The sequence below is a fragment of the Rhinoderma darwinii genome, chromosome 7, assembly GCF_050947455.1.
Source record: "Rhinoderma darwinii isolate aRhiDar2 chromosome 7, aRhiDar2.hap1, whole genome shotgun sequence".
Taxonomy (NCBI): Eukaryota; Metazoa; Chordata; class Amphibia; order Anura; family Rhinodermatidae; genus Rhinoderma; species Rhinoderma darwinii.
In genome coordinates, this window is record NC_134693.1 from 86,328,501 (window position 1) to 86,350,894 (window position 22,394).

Sequence of the window (22,394 nt, forward strand, 5' to 3'; positions counted from 1 at the left end):
GCGCGAAGGGTTTAATGCGCAGCGGATGGTGCAGAGTGAAAATTACAATTTTGCACTGATGTGCCATTTTAGTGCACTATATGTTGTGCCCAGTTTGTGCCACAAATACCTGATAAAATATTAACCAGGTTCTCCTGGGTATGGTGATGCCAAATCTGTGGACATAAACTGCTGTTTGGCACGCTGTAGGGCTCAGAAGGTAGGGAGTGACATTTTGGCTTTCGGAGTGCAGATTTTGCTTGGTAGTAGTTCTGTTTGGCGTTTTGCTGGTATTTCAGTTTATAATGTGGGGGCATATGTGAGCTGTGCAGAGTACATCAGGGTATATGTAAGCTGTGCAGAGTACATCAGGGGCATAATAAGAGGGTATAATAATGGGGTAAATAAGTAATAATCCGCAGATATGTGGCCAGTGTCGCACTGATAAATGGTGCCAAATCTTATCCGCTTTTGGAACGTTGCACATTTTGCATCGCCATATTCTGGGAGCCAGAACTTTTTTATCTTTTCACCACTGGAGCTGTGTGAGGGCTTATTCTTTGCGGGACAATCTGTAGTTTTCATTGGTACCATTTTGGGGTACATGCGATTTTTTTTTTATCACATTTTATTCCATTTTTTTGCATCAAGGTGACCAAAAACCATCAATTCTGAAAATGGTTTTTTTTTACGGCGTTCACCCTGGACTATAAATGAACATTTTACTTTATTCTGCGGGTCAGTACGATTACGGCGATACCATATGTATATAGTTTTTTTTTACATTTTGCAGCATTTGCGCAATAAAATCACTTATTTATAAAATAATGAATTTTTTGTGTCCCCATATTCTGAGAGACATAACTTTTTTATTGGTACTATTTTGGCATACATGCGACTTTTTGATCACTTTTTATTGTGTATTTTGGGAGGGGTGGTGACCAAAAATAGTGATTCTGGCATTGTTTTTCGTTTATTTTATTTGCGGTGTTCACCGTGCGGGAAAAATAATATTATAGTTTTATAGTTGGGGTCGTTACGAACGCTGTGATACCAAATATGTGTACTTTTTTTCTTACGTGTTCATTTTTTTCCTATAATATTAGACTTATTATAGGAAAAAAAGCAGTTCTTGTTTATGTCACTTATAACTTTTATTTTTACACTTTTTTTAAAACATTTTTATTCTTTTCTTTTTACTTTTTTTACTTGTCCTACTAGGGGACATTTAGACTTGCAGCTCTGATCGCTGCTAGAACACATTACACTACCTACGTAGTGTAATGTGTTCTAATTGTCATTGTGACATGACAGTCACTCTGACAGGAAGCCTATGAAGACCAGCCTCTGGCTGGTCCTCATAGGCTTCTGTACATGGCAGCCCGGAAGACATTGTCTGGCGTCTGGTTGCCATGGGTACCATCGCCAGCCCCCGTAATTTTTCGTGGGGGCTGCCAGTCTGCGCTAAACTCCTTAAATGCGGTGATCACAATCGAACACCGCATTTAGAGGGTTAACTGCCGAAATCAGCGGCGATGGGCCGCTGATCGGCAACAGGGAATTCAGGGCAGACACCCTGCACAGTTAACCGCCGCTGCAAAGTTACTGCACACCTTGACGTGCATTAACGGCAAGGTGCGGGAAGGGGTTAAAAGCTTTCAGCAAAACAATATGCCATATCGGTTATTCACAGATAACTCGTTTAAACAATAAACACAATACAATTAGTGTTTCAATACAGAAATAATGGCATCACATCATGTGTACATGTATATACTGGATGCTCACTTTCTTATCTCTTCATTGTATTTTATCCAGTGTATATGTGTGTATATATATATATATATATATATACTGGATATATATATATAAGAGATAAGAAAGTGAGCATCCAGTCACACCGGGAACAATACTCAATCCCACATAATTGTGAAGTGCACAGCATAGATTAGGATGTTACAAGGAAATATAATACATATTGCATTGAAAAATGTAATTGAACATAGTTAAACTGAACTTCCGCATATGTGAGTTTCGTACCTAACTACATATTATCACATCTTGGGTATTAAGTAGAGCACTATATATGGGACACAAAAGCAACAACACCTCTCATGAAATAGTCATGTACAGCAATGGGACCCCTCCACACACAAACACCGGCCACTTCAGGAATCCTAAAGATCAGGGGAGAGGCCCGCTCTCAATGATCTTGGGGGCAATAGGGCTAGGGAGGAGGAATTCCAAACATCCCAGATCCTCTGGAATTTGTGGGGACAGCCTCTATGAGTATATACCATTCTCTCATATGCAATTGTCGCATTTATCAATTGTATCCATTGGCCACAGGTAGGAGGTCTATCGCCCATTCATCTGATTGCAATGGCTTTTCGGGCAAAAAATAATGACTCCCTAAGGAAGATCCTGGTATAATGTAACCATATCGACTCATCTAGTAGACCCAGAAGACAAAACTCAGGGGTGAAAGGCACCGGGATCCCCAGAAGAGATGACAACTTCGATATTATATTCCCCCAGAATGAGTTAATATATGCATTCCCATGCCATATGTCAGAAGCCAGCTTGTGGCGTCGAACACCTATGACATCTAGTGTGTGGGAGTCTTCCCATTTTATGGAGACGTGTTGGGGTCAAGTAGCATAAATGTAGAAAGTATAGTTGAGTCATACGGTTGTTAATTGCAGGAGATACAGAAAGTGGAGACACCAGTGCCTCCTCCCAGTCCTCCACAGATAAACCTGGAATAAGGGATCTCCATCTAGTCTCGGAGACCAATTGTGTAGAGTCCAATTTATGTCCCAAAAGATATGTTTATAATGCTGATTAGGGCCCTGTGTTACAAATATGCCAATCAAGGGATAGTCAGACATCGGCCATGATATAACTGGAAACTGGCTTCGGAGAGCGTGCCTTAATTGCAAATATCTGTAAAATGATGAGCGTGGTATAATTCCTGTATCTGTGTAAATGATTGAAGAGTCCCATCACTGTACACATCCCCCAAAGTCTCCACACAATGTGAAGACCAAAACACAGAATCCGTAAGTAAGGAGATATGAGAAAACATTGGGTTTCCCCAGAGAGGCATCGTGGGATGAAGGCCCTGGTAGTGAGGTATCCCTTTTGCTGCCCTCCCTACCTGAACAGCTAATTTGTGAAGTAGCAGTAAACGGCGAGGAAACAGGCCTGGCTTCTCCAAGACTGGCCATAATGTACTCATTCCCAAATAGTGCGCTAAGTAATATTCAACAGTATTTAAAGTAAAATGTTGAGTCCAGACATGAAGAAAGCGGAGTTGGCCTGCCAAGAAATATAAATAAAAGTTTGGAAGGGCCATGCCCCCCTGGGTTTTTGGGTTCTGTAAAATATTCACACTCAGTTTATGTCTGGATTTACCCCATACAAAAGAAGTCAACAGGGACCGTAATCCGGAGAAAAAGGACCTAGGAATGGGGCCTGAGGCATGTTCAAGTTTGATTAAGTTAATGCGTCAAAGAACAGACAGAGGTAAAGCATCCCAAATCTTACATTTGGATTCAGTATACTCTAGCAGAGGGTAAATATTTAACACCAGCTTTTTGCATGCATTTCTTAGTGTAAATGCTAACACAAAAGTTATAAAGAGTTAAGACATTAACATTGTTTTGTATTTTTATTTCAGGTATATCAGGGAAAAGTCAGCTGTTGTTTGCTCTTGTATTTACCACACGCTACTTGGATTTGCTGACCGCATTCATATCTGTCTATAACACCGTGATGAAGGTAAGAAGAGGTTTGCAACCCCCTAAAGTTATAAATTTTCCTACTCCAAACATTAATTGCATACTGATTGTGTATGCATTAAATTTCTTATCAGTGAGCGTCCTGAGAATGGAAGTGCCAGGTCCCCCATTTTCCAATTTGGTTGCGAATGCGCAGTCACTTTTCAACGAAAGTGAATAACATTCAAGAACACACTAAAGCACATTCGATGGCCTGTTTTCCAAATATCCCATCCACTATAATGTAGAGTGGTCACATATGTGCAGCCAACTCTACTAGGAACGGAGGACCCCCACCCCCATTCTCAACACCTCTTCTTCTAGTCATAGTTAATCCTGTATGCAGCTCATTTTCATGTCAGGTGGGAATCTGTAAAGCGAATATGGCCTCTGATGTTGGGAATACTTCTGCAGATGTCCATAGCAAGGCCAATCAGCTATGGATGGACGGGCTTAAAGGTGTATTCCCATATGAAATATGGATATGCCATAAATGTCCGATAGATGCAGGAACCACACCTATCTCTATAACAGGGCCTCCTGACCACCCGTACCACCTTCTCCCACTGTCGCTGGGCAGTGATTTATGAAGTGAATAGGAGTTCTTGAGCTCCACAAACAGCGTAGCTCGCTGTGCTTCGCTGTTTCTGTAACTAAAAGTAAATTCCATGGGAGTTACTGAAACCGTGTAGCTCAGCTGTTTCTGTACTCCTGGCCACCTAAAAAAAAAGTGGTCGATACACAGCGACAGCGAGAGAAAGTAGGAAGGGTGTCAGGGGCCCCCGTTCTAGAGATAGATGCTGGGACCCGCATCTATCAGACATTTATAGCATATGAAAGAAAAGCAAGTTGGGTCCAGCGCTGTGGTTGATGTAAAATGGAAACAGGTTCCAAGTTTAATAGTCCTGATTAAAAGAAATCCAAGTGTTTGGAGTCCTGGTGTGAAAAAGTGGGGGGATAGTATCCTCAGAGCCTACGCGTTTCGGACGGCTTCGGCGTCCTTAGACTTGGCTGTAATAGATTTTGAATTGAGCACGCTGCCAAATATATACACACTAGATCCGGTGGGACAGCTGGGTCTTGATTGCGTTCCAAGGTTTGTCGGACCTTTGGAGCGCAAACCGGAAGGAGTAATGGCTGCATCGGGGTGAAGTTGTTAACCTTGGTATCAGGTATGTATTCAAACAGTTGGAAATTGATCCCGAATATCATCATGTGTATAATAGATTGTTGATTGATGTTTAACTTATTGGATATCAAAAGGGACTTATTCTACAATAGAGTACCTGTAATTGTATCAGTTGCTAAGTAACCGTTTGCGTTTCATGTCTCGTAATAGTGTGAGACGCACACCTGTGATTGGAGGATCAAAGTCACATGTTCAGCGCCTCGAGAGGATCGTTCGTGGACTCTACATTTGGGGTAAGTTAGTACAAAACTATCTAGAATTATTGTGTAAACTTTTCAGAATATTCATGTAGAGATTGAGAGTATGTGACTGCGTATGTTATAAAACTGATTGGCATACAAAAATTGTAAATGTGTGATTACGTGTGTTGTAGAACTAGTTGTCATACACCGGGAATATATGTCAAATTAGCATTGGTGTTGCCTGGTATGTTTGAATAAGTTAGAGTACTCATAGTTATATCCATAACTAGGTGGCTGTTTGCGTTTCAGGTCTTCTTGCCGTGTGAGACGTACGTCAGCAACCAGAGGACCAGAGTCCCGTGCTCGGCATCTCGAGTGGATTGCCCACAAGCTCCGCGCTTAAGGTAAGTTGGTACGAACCTATCTTGTATTGTTGTATTTAATAAACTATTAGTGTAGAGATTATAAATATGAACTGGGTATGTTGTAAGACTGGTTGTGATTCACCGGGAATATGAGCCAGAGTGGTGTAAGTTTTGATTAGACATATAGAACGTTGATTGGGTATGTAAAAATTAATAATCACCACTCATGAGGGATAAGTACTCTGTTGACACTGATATTAGGGTAATTGACAAGGCGCTCAGTATGGGACGAGGATAGGAGGATCGGTTAGAGGAAGTGCAAAGACAACAACTAAAACACAATGTGAGTGATAAAACGAGGGCTGGGTGTGGGGGATGTTGTACATGACAAAAAGCATATGTTATGCATGTACAAGCTAGGAGTACATGGGTTGGTGAGGAGAAGCTGCGTGTAAGGCACTATAAATGACTAATCAAGAGTCATGGGAAGAAAGCTCATGATGTAGAGGATGTAACAACATATGGTTGTTCTATTAATATTGGAACATCAGCTCTTTTCTTAAATTAAGGCCGTCTGGAAATCTTGTTTTTAATCTATAAATCCAATAGGCCTCCCTTAAATGGGTTTTGTGTTTAATATCACCTCCTCTTTTGGAAGGGTGAATCTTCTCTATGGCATAACAACGTAGGGTTTTTATAGTTCTGTTATGATGGAGTATAAAGTGTTTTGACACATTCGAAATATTAAGAATATTGACATTTCTTACATAACTGAGGTGTTCCAAAATTCTCGTTTTAAGTTTTCGGTTGGTGCAGTCTACGTATTTCAACTGACATTCTGTACACTCAATTATATAGATAACAGATTCAGTATTGCAGTTGATGTAATTTTGGATGCTGAATGTGTCTGATTCTGTGGAATTACTGAAGGTTTTAGTTGGATGAGCATAAGAGCAGACCTTGCAAGGGTGCTGGCCACACTTGTAAAAACCCTTGGTTTCCAACCATGTTGTTTTTGGGTTTTCATTTGATGTGAAAAACGACGGGGACAAGATATTGCCTAGGGAAGGAGCCTTTCTTGCCACTATTCTACATCCTCCAGCCAGAATGGATCGTATACTGTCGTCTTCCATAAGGATGGGTAAGTAATTAGTGACTAAGTTCTTAATTTGGGTAAACTGGTTACTCTGTTGTAGAATCAATGTGGGCTGATTGCCGGCAGATTGATTCATTGGACTATTCTTGATGTTAGTGGTATGATACCCAAGTAGCTGGGTTCTGGATTTTTTGGTCATGATGTCACTTGCTCGGCTGAGTGACCATTGGGGGTACCCTCTTGTTTTGAGTCTAGTTTTAATTTGTTTCTGTTCTAATTCAAACTGACTTTGGGAGGTGCAATTTCATTTTGCACGGTGCATCTCACCTACTGGTATTGCCTTGATGGTTTGAGGTGAATGGTTACTTTTGGCATGAAGAATACTATTTGAAGATGTAGGTTTCCGATAGGTTTGAGTTGATATAATTTGGCCTTCTTTGCCATTTAGTTCCAGATCTAGGAATGCAATGTTGGAAGTATTGTAGTTGTATGTAAATTTAAGATTACATTGGTTATGGTTCAGGGCTTCTACAAAGAGAGGGATGATGTTGATATCCCCTTTCCAAATAAGCAAAATATCGTCGATGTATCTACCGTACCATTCAATACAGTGGCCATACAGGTTATCAGTGGAATAAATATGAGATTGTTCCCACCATGACATCACTAAGTTCGCTATTGATGGAGAGAATTTGGCTCCCATGGAGACGCCCTTGAGTTGGAGGTAATATTTTGCATCAAATTGGAAGTAGTTGTTGGTCATTAAAAACATGAGTACTTCTAAAATGTATATTTGGAAAAAAATTTCGTAGATGCTATGTTTAGACAGATGGTATTCAAGGGCGGCATAGGCTATGTGGTGGGGGATTGATGTATACAGTGATACAACATCACATGTGAGCCATGTATAGGTCTTTTCCCAACGTTTGTTGTATAGTGAATTTAGGACGTTTTTTGTGTCACTTAGGAATCCAGGTGCTTTTTGCGCTAGTGGTTGTAATAGTGTGTCGAGCCATTCAGACAGTCTCTCCAGAATTGATCCAATGCCAGAGACAATAGGTCTCATCGGAGGAGGATAGATTTGTTTGTGCGTCTTCGGAAGCGCATGAATGATAGGAGTGATGGGTTGTTCAATATAGATAAAGTCCATTTGTTTCTGGCTGATGAAACCTCCTTGTTGGCCATCCTTAAGTAGTTTTTTCATCTTGTTTTTTATGCTGTCCATGGGGTTCTTGTCCAGTTTTTTATAAGTAGTTTCATCAGATAACATCTCTACGATGGATTGTTTGTAATCTTGTTTGTTCATTATTGTAACACTGCCTCCTTTATCTGACATTTTTATGGTTATCTCTTTGTTGTCGTGCAGTGATTGAACTGCTTTTTTGAGGCGAGTCGACATATTCGATTTTTGGCGTTGATGTTTAAGGCCATCTGCAAGATTTTGTAGTTCTTTCTCGATAACGGTTTGAAACCGGTCCATTGAATCCATTCGTGAGCTGATGGGATAGAACTTTGGGTTGGATGTCACAAAGTTGGGGGCTGTCGTTAATGTTTGGTTGGGGGTTTCAGTACGTAAATGGTCTAAGCATGCCATAGTTGTAAGTTCCTGGAAGGAAAAATTGGATAAGATGGAAGGTTGGTCCATAAGAGATCTTTCGTTGTCTTCAGTTGTAATAGAGGAGGATGTCGCGATATCAGTATCCGTAGTGATTGTTTCCGTGGTAAGGAAATGTTTCTTGAGTGTCAGATTCCGAACAAATTTATTTATGTCTAAGATTGTATTGAAGAGGTTAAAGTTATTTTTAGGGGCAAAGTTGAGGCCCAGTGATAATACCTCGTTTTGCTCTGTAGTCAATACGGTAGAGGATAAGTTAGTGACATTTGATTCTAATAATGTTGGAATTTTCGGGGGCGGAGGCGGCGATTTTGATCTTGATTTATTCGGCTTGTGCTTCCTGCGCCCCTCCTTCCTCGTTTTTTGACTGGTAGGTTGAATTTTCTGCTCTATGGTTGAAATGTGGACGTATCCTGGTATTTTCATCTTCCGATATGCCTTCAGCAGAATCTGGTTCCGTTGAGCTGAAGCTTACCCTGTTGGGTAGATCTCTATATTGTTTGTAGTACTGATTTCGTTTTTTGAGAATAGGTTTTGGTCTTGTATAGTTTCTTGCTCTTTTGTTCCAGTTGTAGATTTCATTGTATGTGTAGTCTCTTGTATCTCGCTGGAACTTACTTTTTTTTGTTTCTGCTATAAAATGGTCCAGTTTATCAATGGCAGATGACGTCCGGGTATAGAGAAGAGAAAAAGAAGGTGAGCTGGAAAAAACCTCTAATGACTTCTTGGTGTCTAATATACTGATTTCTAATTCCATCAATTTGAGTTCTTCCTGCTTGGTGATTAATTTCATCAGGCTGATGGAACACTCGGATAGAGTCTGATTCCATTCCTTTAGGAAGTCTTCTGTATATATGAAGGTGGGTGTTTTTCTGAGTCGTAGACCCCTAGGGATCATGTCCTTTGCAATATAATTTTTCAGGGTGGTAAGGTCCCACCAAATTTTAGCTTGTTGTGCCAAGTGTTTTTCTAAAGTATGGAAAAGATCTTCCATGTCTAGGATGTTCTCGGTGGGGTTGTCATAAGGGAGGCCTATTGGATTTATAGATTAAAAACAAGATTTCCAGACGGCCTTAATTTAAGAAAAGAGCTGATGTTCCAATATTAATAGAACAACCATATGTTGTTACATCCTCTACATCATGAGCTTTCTTCCCATGACTCTTGATTAGTCATTTATAGTGCCTTACACGCAGCTTATCCTCACCAACCCATGTACTCCTAGCTTGTACATGCATAACATATGCTTTTTGTCATGTACATCATCCCCCACACCCAGCCCTCGTTTTATCACTCACATTGTGTTTTAGTTGTTGTCTTTGCACTTCCTCTAACTGATCCTCCTATCCTCGTCCCATACTGAGCGCCTTGTCAATTACCCTAATATCAGTGTCAACAGAGTACTTATCCCTCATGAGTGGTGATTATTAATTTTTACATACCCAATCAACGTTCTATATGTCTAATCAAAACTTACACCACTCTGGCTCATATTCCCGGTGAATCACAACCAGTCTTACAACATACCCAGTTCATATTTATAATCTCTACACTAATAGTTTATTAAATACAACAATACAAGATAGGTTCGTACCATACTTACCTTAAGCGCGGAGCTTGTGGGCAATCCACTCGAGATGCCGAGCACGGGACTCTGGTCCTCTGGTTGCTGACGTGCGTCTCACACGGCAATAAGACCTGAAACGCAAACAGCCACCTAGTTATGGATATAACTATAAGTACTCTAACTTATTCAAACATACAAGGCAACACTAATGCTAATTTGACATATATTCCCGGTGTATGACAACTAGTTCTACAACACACGTAATCACACATTTACAATTTTTGTATGCCAATCAGTTTTATAACATACGCAGTCACATACTCTCAATCTCTACATGAATATTCTGAAAAGTTTACACAATAATTCTAGATAGTTTTGTACTAACTTACCCCAAATGTAGAGTCCACGAACGATCCTCTCGAGGCGCTGAACATGTGACTTTGATCCTCCAATCACAGGTGTGCGTCTCACACTATTACGAGACATGAAACGCAAACGGTTACTTAGCAACTGATACAATTACAGGTACTCTATTGTAGCATAAGTCCCTTTTGCTATCCAATAAGTTAAACATCAATCAACAATCTATTATACACATGATGATATTCGGGATCAATTTCCAACTGTTTGAATACATACCTGATACCAAGGTTAACAACTTCACCCCGATGCAGCCATTACTCCTTCCGGTTTGCGCTCCAAAGGTCCGACAAACCTTGGAACGCAATCAAGACCCAGCTGTCCCACCGGATCTAGTGTGTATATATTTGACAGCGCGCTCAATTCAAAATCTATTACAGCCAAGTCTAAAGACGCCGAAGCCGTCCGAAACGCGTAGGCTCTGAGGATACTATCCCCCCACTTTTTCACACCAGGACTCCAAACACTTGGATTTCTTTTAATTAGGACTATTAAACTTGGAACCCGTTTCCATTTTACATCAACCACAGCGCTGGACCCAACTTGCTTTTCTTTCGTATTTCTCCATCGTGTGCCGACACGAGGATCCGGGCGCTATCTACGACACGCTCCTAGTGTCAGGTGAGCTGGAGGATTCCTCCCCACTTCTTGTTTTTTGTTATTTATAGCATATACTGTTGATATATTCTAAATGTTCGAGATGGAAACACCCCTTTAATGACACGGAGCAGGGATCTATAGAACAGTGACTAAGAAAAGTCAAAACTTTACAGGGTTGTATAGTTGTCTGATTTTTTATTTCTATTCTGACACACTTTTGGGTCCACATTGGGTCCACATAGCCAAAGTTGTTGGATTCTCAAGCTATTTTAGATATTTTAACTATTTTAGAGCTGTGAATTCTACCAAGCATTGAATAGCCAGCCACCAGATTCCAGGGCTTGTTCATTGCACATCCATGATGCTGTATAGCAAGGGTTTCTATGAGAATGAACAGTTAGAGCAAAGCAGGAAAGAGTCCACAAACCAACCGCAGCCTTTGATTCTAAATATTCTCACATATTTCCACAGATCATATTCCTGGCTTGTGCATACATCACAATTTATCTGACCTACATAAGGTTTCGAAAGGCATATAACCGTGAGAATGATACATTCAGAATGGAATTCCTCTTGATGCCTGTTATTGGGCTCTCCTTCTTAGAAAATTATGAATTTACACCTCTGGAGGTAAACAACATTTTAAAACACAAATCCGCTGTAGCCAATATTGTAATTTTATCATATAAGAATTGTCGTTACGTTCAAAATTTGGTAACTGAAACTACACTGACGGATGCAGATGAGAAGAATCTAAAAGCTGTTGATGCTAAAACAAGTAGTAAATTAATAGTTGCAGGTAGGTAAGAAAGTCACAAGGAATCTCCAGTTGTAACATTAGGCAATTATTATGTGATTTGTTAAAGGGGTTTTCCCATAGCCATTATTTATCACCTATCTACATCTTTGGCAGCCCCATAGATATAAATGGAGCGGTGGCCGAGCATGCGCATTACCGTTCCATTCCTATGGGGCTCCCAGGGATGGCAAGGTAAGCGCGTTATCGTGATCCGTTGGGGCCCAAGCTGTCGGCCCCTTTAATATCTCCTGTAAAGTAGCTCTGAACACAGAGCTGCACTTTAAGAACCACCATTTTTCTGCTGAAAAGGGGCTTTAGGTCTCATGTAAACAGCGTTTGGTACAGAGCGACAATGGAGCTCCCCATTTTAGTGCATCAGCCTTTTGCTGTGCCTCCAATATCATACGCAGCTTTTTTTGTTGGATTCCGTACTAATCCGACTAAAAACAAAATTGTGTCATGCCCATATGAAGCCGTTTGGATGTAAATATTCTCCTCTAACAGCAGTGCTTATAAGGGAGAATAGCACCATACAAACAGCACCTGATGGAGCCTCAGGTTATGTTCACATGCCTATTTCCAGATGTAATTCCGGCATTTTACGCCTCGAATTACGCCTGAAAAGACGACTCCATTACGCCTGCAAACATCTGCCCATTCAGACGAGGTGTAATTTCACGCGTCGCTGTCAAAAGACGGCACGTAAAAAGACGCCCGCGTCAAAGAAGTACATGTCACTTCTTTGGACGTTTTTGGAGCCGTTTTTCATTGACTCCATTGAAAAACAGCTCCAATTACGTCCGTAATGGACGCTGCGAAAAACGCGAGTACTTGCAAAAACATCTGAAATTCAGGAGCTTTTTTTGCCTGAAAACAGCTCCGTAATTTGTTAAGATGTGTGAACATACCCTCATGGCGGAATGCAGAGTCCGTACAGCTCCGTACAGGGGAGTCATACAGCCTCCTGTACACCGCTCTCCAGGACATTTAAAAATATGTGTTTGTTTTTATTTTGGAGAGGGTTATTTAACCCCTTAATGACCAGCCTATTTTAGACCTTAATGACCAAGCCATTTTTTAAGTTTTTCCATCGTCGCATTCCAAGAGCTATAACCTTTTTATTTTTGCGTCGACATAGCTGTATAAGGTCTTGTTTTTTGCGGGACAAGTTGTACTTTTTAATAGCACCATTTTGGGGGACATATTATTTATTGATTAACTTTTATTAACTTTTTTTTGGGGGGGAATAGAAAAAACCCTGAAATTTCGCCACTCTTTTTCACGTCTTAAATTAACGGCGTTTACCGTGTGATATAAATAACACAATAACTTTATTCAGCGGGTTGTTACGATTGCAACGATACCAAATTTGTATCGTTTTTGTATGTTTTACTACTTTTACACAGTAAAAACGCATTTTTTTCAAAATTATTTATTTTTGTGTCTCCATATTTTAAGAGCCGTAACGTTTTTATTTTATTAAACTTTTTTTTTACTAGTCCCACTAGGGGACTTTAATATGCGATGGTCCGATCGCTATTGTAATACACTGCAATACTTTTGTATTGCAGTGTATTACTGCCTGTCCGTTTAAAACGGGCAGGCATCTGCTAGGTCATGCCTGCGGCATTATCTAGCAGGCATTCGCTCCAGGCAGACCTGGGGGCCTTTATTAGACCCTCGGCTGCCATTGGAGACACAGACACTCGGCAATCGTATCGCCGGGTGTCGGTGGGTGAGAGAGGCAGCTCCTTCCCTCTCTCCAAAACCACTCAGATGCGGTGCACGCTATTGCGCACCGCATCTGAAGGGTTAAACGGGTGAGATCGATACTAATATCGATCACACCCGGCAGAGCAGGGACGCCCCCAACCTTCAGCTGCCTCTAGCAGCTGAGAGCAGGGAGATTTGAGGCTCCCTGCTCTGTTTACTTTATCCTGATGCAGTGCCGTAAAAAGGCGTATGCATCAGAATAAAGCCCGTTAGTGGCCGCCGTTAAAAGGCGTATTGGCGGTCACTAACGGGTTAAAGGGGTTGGCCAGCTTACTATAAAATGCTTTTAAATTGTGTATTGAAGAAAAATAACATACTTACTAATATAATGTCTTCGGCCTTCTTCGCCAGCTCCGTCAAGCCACGCCCCCCGGTGAAAAAACTTCTATCCTCTGCCATCACGCCGCCCTTCTCCATGGTAGCGTGCGACATGGAGAGCTAGAAGACTGAGCTCGTCCATGCCGGAACTTCCGGCCTCAATTCTGCGCTTGCGATGGTTTCCGACTCGTCCAGGTACCGCGCAAGCGTACTGGACACTTCTCAGGCGGCATCTGCGCGTGTCCTCATTTTAGATCTATTTTTGCTACATCTCTGGAGTGCTGCCTGTTTCTTGGAATATATATCTATATATATATATATATATATATTGTACATATATGAGATATATATATATATATATATATATATATACTCTACAGATGTATTTATGTATATCTGTACAGTATGTGTGTGTATATATATATGTATATATCATATATATGTACACTATATATCTCATATATATGTGTGTGAGATATATATATATATATATATCCATCTGTACAGTGTGTATATAGCTTATATATTTATGTATATATATCTCATGTATATATATTTCTCACATATATATATATATATAGAGACGGATATAGCTCACACATATATATATATATATATATATAAGCTATAGACATACTGTACAGATATTTTTATATATATATATAGATATATATATATATATATATATATATATATATATATACACATATATATCTTGCATATATATCTATTTGTATATATGATATATAAAAACTGTACATATATAAATGTGAGGTATAAACACTACATATGTATCTGTTTTTATATAAGTACAGTTCATATATATCATATATATATATATATACATATATATGTGTGTGTGTACAGTATGTGTGTGTGTGTGTGTATATATATATATATATAATCACATATATATCTATATATGTGTGATATAAATATATACACAGCACATATATATGTACACTATATATGTATATATATATATCTCTGTACACAGTTTTAGACCAGATTTCCATAACAACCAAGCCATTTTTCTTTACTCGACGTGTTACTCGCCGTAAAAGAACTGTACATATACTGGATTTGAGCATTCTCATAAACTGAAACCCTTTCATACCAGTCATGCCTCCAAAAAGAAACCCTGCACTTTGACGAAAGACTGCTGCCCGAGCTGCTCAAATCTCTCAACAGAACCAAGTCCGTGGATTTCAGCATTATCATAAATTGAACACCTTTCAGACCAGTCAGGCCTCCAAACCCTGCACTTGGACTTTATTGAATATGTCGGCTTCATATCAGTAGGAAATTACGTTTTTAACCACACACACAAACAACAAACAAATGGACCAGTGTGAAGCCGGGTAACTCTGCTATTCTATATTATAAAAATGAATGTCTGTTCGTCTGTCCTCTATAGGCATCCAAACGCCTGAACTATTTGACCCCAAATTTGGCACATACAGTGAAGGAAATAAGTATTTGATCCCTTGCTGGTTTTGTAAGTTTGCCCACTGTCAAAGACATGAACAGTCTAGAATTTTTAGGCTAGGCTAATTTTACCAGTGAGAGATAGATTATATTAAAAAAAAAAAAAAAAAAGATCACATTGTCAAAATTATATATATATATTTATTTGCATTGTGCACAGAGAAATAAGTATTTGATCCCCTACCAACCATTAAGAGTTCAGCCTCCTCCAGACCAGTTACACGCTCCAAATCAACTTGGTGCCTGCATTAAAGACAGCTGTCTTAAATGGTCACCTGTATAAAAGACTCCTGTCCACAGACTCAATTAATCAGTCTGACTCTAACCTCTACAACAAGACCAAAGAGCTTTCTAAGGATGTCAGGGACAAAATCATAGACCTGCACAAGGCTGGAATGGGCTACAAAACCATAAGTAAGACGCTGGGTGACAAGGAGACAACTGTTGGTGCAATAGTAAGAAAATGGAAGACATACAAAATGACTGTCAATCGACATCGATCTGGGGCTCCATGCAAGATCTCACCTCGTGGGGTATCCTTGATCCTGAGGAAGGTGAGAGCTCAGCCGAAAACTACACGGGGGGAACTTGTTAATGATCACAAGGCAGCTGGGACCACAGTCACCAAGAAAACCATTGGTAACACATTACGCCGTAATGGATTAAAATCCTGCAGTGCCCGCAAGGTCCCCCTGCTCAAGAAGGCACATGTACAGGCCCATCTGAAGTTTGCAAATGAACATCTGGATGATTCTAAGAGTGATTGGGAGAAGGTGCTGTGGTCAGATGAGACTAAAATTGAACTCTTTGGCATTAACTCAACTCGCCGTGTTTGGAGGAAGAGAAATCTGCCGATGACCCAAAGAACACAGTCCCGACTGTCAAGCATGGAGGTGGAAACATTATGTTTTGGGGATGTTTCTCTGCTAAGGGCACAGGACTACTTCACCGCATCAATGGGAGAATGGATGGAGCCATGTACCGTCAAATCCTGAGTGACAACCTCCTTCCCTCCACCAGGACATTAAAAATGGCTCATGGCTGGGTCTTCCAGCACGACAATGACCCGAAACATACAGCCTAGGCAACAAAGGAGTGGCTCAAAAAGAAGCACATTAAGGTCATGGAGTGGCCTAGCCAGTCTCCAGACCTTAATCCCATCGAAAACTTATGGAGGGAGCTGAAGATCCGAGTTGCCAAGCGACAGCCTCGAAATCTTAATGATTTACAGATGATCTGCAAAGAGGAGTGGGCCAAAATTCCATCTAACATGTGTGCAAACCTCATCATCAACTACAAAAAACTTCTGACTGCTGTGCTTGCCAACAAGGGTTTTGCCACCAAGTATTAGGTCTTGTTTGCCAAAGGGATCAAATACTTATTTCTCCGTGCACAATGCAAATAAATATATATAATTTTGACAATGTGATTTTCTGTTTTTTTTTAAATATAATCTATCTCTCACTGGTAAAATCAACCTAGCCTAAAAATTCTAGACTGTTCATGTCTTTGACAGTGGGTAAACTTACAAAATCCGCAAGGGATCAAATACTTATTTCCTTCACTGTAAGTACATCGGGTGTTCGGGAAGGTTTACGTAAAGGTCCCGACCTTGCTGCTGTTCTCTGTTATCAGCCATTATCACATGATCATGATCCAATACTATATAAGCGAATACAGACGTGCGCTATTATAGTAAAGATGTTTTTATCTGGCAGTTGCAGGTAGTGCACTTTACAAGATAATCCTAGATGAGAAGGTATAGGGGAGCAGTTACTCATAGCAACCAATCAGATTACTGATGTCCAGGAGGAAAGCTGCATTATTAGCTGCAGGGACTCCCCTTGCCCAACTGCAAGCTGATCAAATGCGTCATACTACTGCTCGAGCTGCTAAAACTCCTCAGCAAACTCCGGGTGTCTCAGCAACAGATCAGATAGGTGGCTCTCAGAAGCGCAGAAACTCCTGCCCGAACCCAGGCCAGAAAGCAAGCTGATAGAGCACATTGTGTTCAGCGTGCTAATGGGTGAGCTTTCATGCATGATGCTGTTTTCAATTATGATCCAAGCATAGTCTATGGTCAACTGGTAATAAAACTGCCAATCTTGTTAATCAGCAGGCTCTGTCACAGTCTTATGACTCCATTTCCTACCAGTTTAGCTGTTAGGTATCTAGGAAGTCAAAATTAAAATAAACCGTGTGTAACTGCCGGGATATATTGGGCTACTAGCGATTTCCCCATAAACCAAGAAAATACCAGCGCATGGGTTAGGCTTCTGGGCACCCTTGTAACAAATCCAATGAACACACAAACAGACCGACACGTTATACCCGGGCAGCGCCGGGTACTTTTTCTAGCCGTTGTTCTCTGTTAACAGCCATCATAGTAAATGTCTGTTTGTCGTCCTCTATAGGCATTCGAACACCTGAACTATTTGACCCCAAATTTGGTACACCAGGTGTTCAGGAAGGTTTTCGTAAAGGTCCCGACCTTGCTGTTGTTCTCTGTTATCAGCCATTATCACATGATCACGATCTAATACTATAAAAGCTTTCTTAGCAACAGATCAGACAGGTGGCTCTAAGAAACGCAGAGACTCCTGCACGTACCCAGGCCAGTCAGCAAGCTGATAGAGCACCTGATGTTCAACGTGCTAATGAGTGGGCTTTCATGCATGATTCTGTTTTCAATAATGATCCAACCATAGTCTATAGCCAACTGGTAATAAAACTGCCAATGTTGTTGATCAACAGGATCTGTCACAGTCTTATGACTCCATTTCCTACCAGTTTAGCTGTTAGGTATTTAAGTTAAAATTGAAATAAACAGTGTGTAACTGCCGGGGTATATAGGGCTACAAGAGATGTCTCCATAAATTAAGAAAATTCCAGGGCATGGATTGGCCTCCTGGGCATCCTTGGAATAAATCCAATGTACACACAAAAAGACAGACCGACACGCTATACCCAGGCTGCATCGGGTACTTTTTCTAATATATATTGAAGTGTTTAGACAGTGAGTAGACATTCCTTCCAGCCAGGACGGGATGTCTATTCACAATCTTTGCACTTCGTTAACGTTAGTTTGGTACTTACAGCACAGCAAAGCATAATCTCACTGTAACCTGTCATTTACAGCAAGATCTCGCGAGATTACGCTTGCTCTTCTGTAAGTACCAAACTAACGTTAACGAAGTGCAAGCATTAAGAAAGTAATTAGCATAAAGCTAAAATCACTCCTAACGTGGTGAAAATAGATAGTTTTTCTAAATAAAAAGCACTGCTGTCACCTACATTATAGTGCCCATCTCCTTATGTAGGAGATAGGCCACTTATAACGTGGTGACAGAGCCTCTTTAAGCCGGGTTGTAACCCGTACGTTGCCGCAACTGAGACACGACTGTCGCAAGATATCCAAACCTGCTGGATTTTTTGCGACAGTTCTATGGCAGTTGCTGCAAGTCACAATGCAGCCCCATTCGTTTTCATTATTTGTGATGCGATGGGTGTCGTGGGCAAAGTCACCATGTAGTCCTAGCTGTAATTATAGTGAATGTGGTCACACATAAATTCAACAGGTTTGGGTTCCTGTCAACTGTCATGTTGCGTTCGTTTTATATAGTGGCTCTCAATGCAACCACATTCACTATCATAGTTGCAATGTAACAGCGCAACATTGGCATACCTTCCAACTTTTAAGAATGACAAAGTGGGACAAAAATTTTTCCTTTTAAGCCACACATCTAATCGTGCCCATATACACCCGGTTCAGCCCACACAGTATCATGCTCCCATAGTGCCTCCCACACAGTATAATGCCAACTAGCTGCCGCCATACAGTGTAATGCCCCTAAAGCTGCCACCATGTAGTATAAAGCTCCCATAGCTGCCACTGTACAGTATTTATGCCCGCATAGACGCACTCATAAAGTATAAAGCCAACACAGATCCCCCCATACAGTATAATTCCCACACAGATGCTTCCATGTAGTATAATGCCCATACAGACGCCCCCATGCAGTACAATGCCCTCACAGTTCCCCCTTGTGTATAGTGACACATCACCCCCTTGTATATAGTGCCACACAGCCCCCTTGTATATAGTGCCACACAGCCCCACTTGTACAAAGTTCCACACAGCCCTCCCTCTGTATATAGTGCTACACAGCCCCCCTGCCTTGTATATACGGTAGTTCCACGCAGTGCCCCTCCCATGTATATAGTGCCACACAGCGCCCCTCCCTTGTATATAGTGCCACACAGCGATCCCCCCTGTATATTGCCACATAGCCCCCCCAAAAAAAATATTGTACATACATTGACCCGTTCCCGCAACGGACAGAGCGCTGCACAGCCTCCGGTTGGGACACTTGCGCAGACCAGCGTGATGTAGTGAGTCATCACGCCGACCTGCGCAGGGAGTCTTCCCAATGCCTTATACGCTGCAGGCCTAACGTGGCCTGCAGCCTATATATTCATTTGTATCTGCGTCCTGAGGACTCAGATACAAGTGAATGTGGCTGTCGCTAGCACCAGGGCCCACTCCGGGGCTAGCAACGCCACCGGTCATGAGGGGGACTGTGCCGCAAGGCCCATAAATGTCCAGTAAAATGCCCAATTGCCCAGTTTGCCCTCCCATAACATCAGCCTTGGCGCCGTCTGCATCACAAGAAAAGCGCAGAATGGCGGTAAAGGGAACCGATGATTCCCCTTGCCTATCCAGCATTGTCAATTGTATTGAGTCGCATAGTATGTAAGGGCCTTCTGGCCTTCGTCACAGGGGGGTTTCAGGGCAATTGGAACCCCCCCCCCCGTGTGCGCGCGCGCGCGTGTGTGTGTGTGTGTGTGTGTATGTATATATATATATATATATATAATCGTAAATGTTGCACGAGACGGTACCTGAGATACATTTGTCTATCTATGTCTAGCTATGTACATATCAATCGATATACTATATAGATTTTTTTATTAGAGGTTAGGGGGAAAATGCACATATTTCAGAAATACGTAAGATGCCTGCAGAGACGCTACTGAGGGAGAGATCAATATATACCGAACTATGTCTATATCCGTATATAGATACAGTGAAGGAAATAAGTATTTGATCCCTTGCTGATTTTGTAAGTTTGCCCACTGTCAAAGACATGAACAGTCTAGAATTTTTAGGCTAGGTTAATTTTAATAGTGAGAGATAGATTATATAAAAAAAAAGCAGAAAATCACATTGTCAAAATTATATATTTTTTTTTGCATTGTGCACAGAGAAATAAGTATTTGATCCCTTTGGCAAACAAGACCTAATACTTGGTGGCAAAACCCTTGTTGGCAAGCACAGCAATCAGACGTTTTTTGTAGTTGATGATGAGGTTAGATGGAATTTTGGCCCACTCCTCTTTGCAGATCATCTGTAAATCATTAAGATTTCGAGGCTGTCGCTTGGCAACTCGGATCTTCAGCTCCCTCCATAAGTTTTCAATGGGATTAAGGTCTGGAGACTGGCTAGACCACTCCATGACCTTAATGTGCTTCTTTTTGAGCCACTCCTTTGTTGCCTTGGCTGTATGTTTCAGGTCATTGTCGTGCTGGAAGACCCAGCCACGAGCCATTTTTAATGTCCTAGTGGAGGGAAGGAGGTTGTCACTCAGGATTTGACGGTACATGGCTCCATCCATTCTCCCATTGATGCGGTGAAGTAGCCCTGTGCCCTTAGCAGAGAAACACCCCCAAAACATAATTTTCCACCTCCATGCTTGACAGTGGGGACGGTGTTCTTTGGGTCATAGGCAGCATTTCTCTTCCTCCAAACACGGCGAGTTGAGTTAATGCCAAAGAGCTCAATTTTAGTCTCATCTGACCACAGCACCTTCTCCCAATCACTCTCAGAATCATCCAGATGTTCATTTGCAAACTTCAGACGGGCCTTCTTGAGCAGGGGGACCTTGCGGGCACTGCAGGATTTTAATCCATTACGGCGTAATGTGTTACCAATGGTTTTCTTGGTGACTGTGGTCCCAACTGCCTTGAGATCATTAACAAGTTCCCCCCGTGTAGTTTTCGGCTGAGCTCTCACCTTCCTCAGGATCAAGGATACCCCACGAGGTGAGATTTTGCATGGAGCCCCAGATCGATGTCGATTGACAGTCATTTTGTATGTCTTCCGTTTTCTTACTATTGCACCAACAGTTGTCTCCTTCTCACCCAGCGTCTTACTTATGGTTTTGTAGCCCATTCCAGCCTTGTGCAGGTCTATGATCTTGTCCCTGACATCCTTAGAAAGCTCTTTGGTATTGCCCATGTTGTAAAGGTTAGAGTCAGACTGATTAATTGAGTCTGTGGACAGGAGTCTTTTATACAGGTGACCATTTAAGACAGCTGTCTTTAATGCAGGCACCAAGTTGATTTGTAGCGTGTAACTGGTCTGGAGGAGGCTGAACTCTTAATAGTTGGTAGGGGATCAAATACTTATTTCTCTGTGCACAATGCAAATAAATATATATAATTTTGACAATGTGATTTTCTTTTTTTTTTTTATATCTAATCTATCTCTCACTGGTAAAATTAACCTAGCCTAAAAATTCTAGACTGTTCATGACTTTGACAGTGGGCAAACTTACAAAATCAGCAAGGGATCAAATACTTATTTCCTTCACTGTATATATAGTGATCACAGATGCTACCAGAGATACTGCTGAGAGAGATGCATATCTATCTATTGTTTCTCTCACTCTCTGTGTATACATTTTTATAGAGCAATCGTACATGCTGCCTGAAACACTACCTAAGAGATGTAGATTATATATCTCAAGTCCAGAGTCAACGCATCCGTCTACCAGGAAATTTTAGAGCACTTCATGCTTCCCTCTGCTGACAAGCTTTATGGAGATGATGATTTCATTTTCCAGCAGGACTTTGCACCTGCCCACACTGCAAAAGTACTAATATCTGGTTTAATAACCACAGTACCACTGCGCTTGATTGGCCAGCAAACTCGCCTGGTCTAAACTCCATAGAGAATCTATGGGGCATTGTCAAGAGGAAGATGAGACACCAGACCCAACAATGCAGATGAGCTGAAGGTCGATATCAAAGCAACCTGGGCTTCCATAACAGCTCAGCAGTGCCACAGGCCGATCGCCTCCATGCCACGCCGCATTGATGCAGTAATTCATGCAAAAGGAGCCCCAACCAAGTATTGAGGGCATATACTGTTGAATTTGG

At 41.3% G+C, this 22,394-nt stretch overlaps 1 protein-coding gene across 2 annotated transcripts in view; it reads left to right on the forward strand.

Annotated features, from left to right (window-relative positions):
- Positions 1–22,394, forward strand: part of LOC142657999 (ER lumen protein-retaining receptor 3) — a 105,528-nt gene that overhangs the window by 57,975 nt on the left and 25,159 nt on the right. For both annotated transcript variants that reach the window (XM_075833632.1, XM_075833633.1), the window contains 2 exons: positions 3,662–3,762; positions 11,267–11,425. In XM_075833632.1, coding sequence (XP_075689747.1) covers positions 3,662–3,762; positions 11,267–11,425 — 260 coding nt within the window. The remainder of the gene's footprint in view (positions 1–3,661; positions 3,763–11,266; positions 11,426–22,394) is intronic.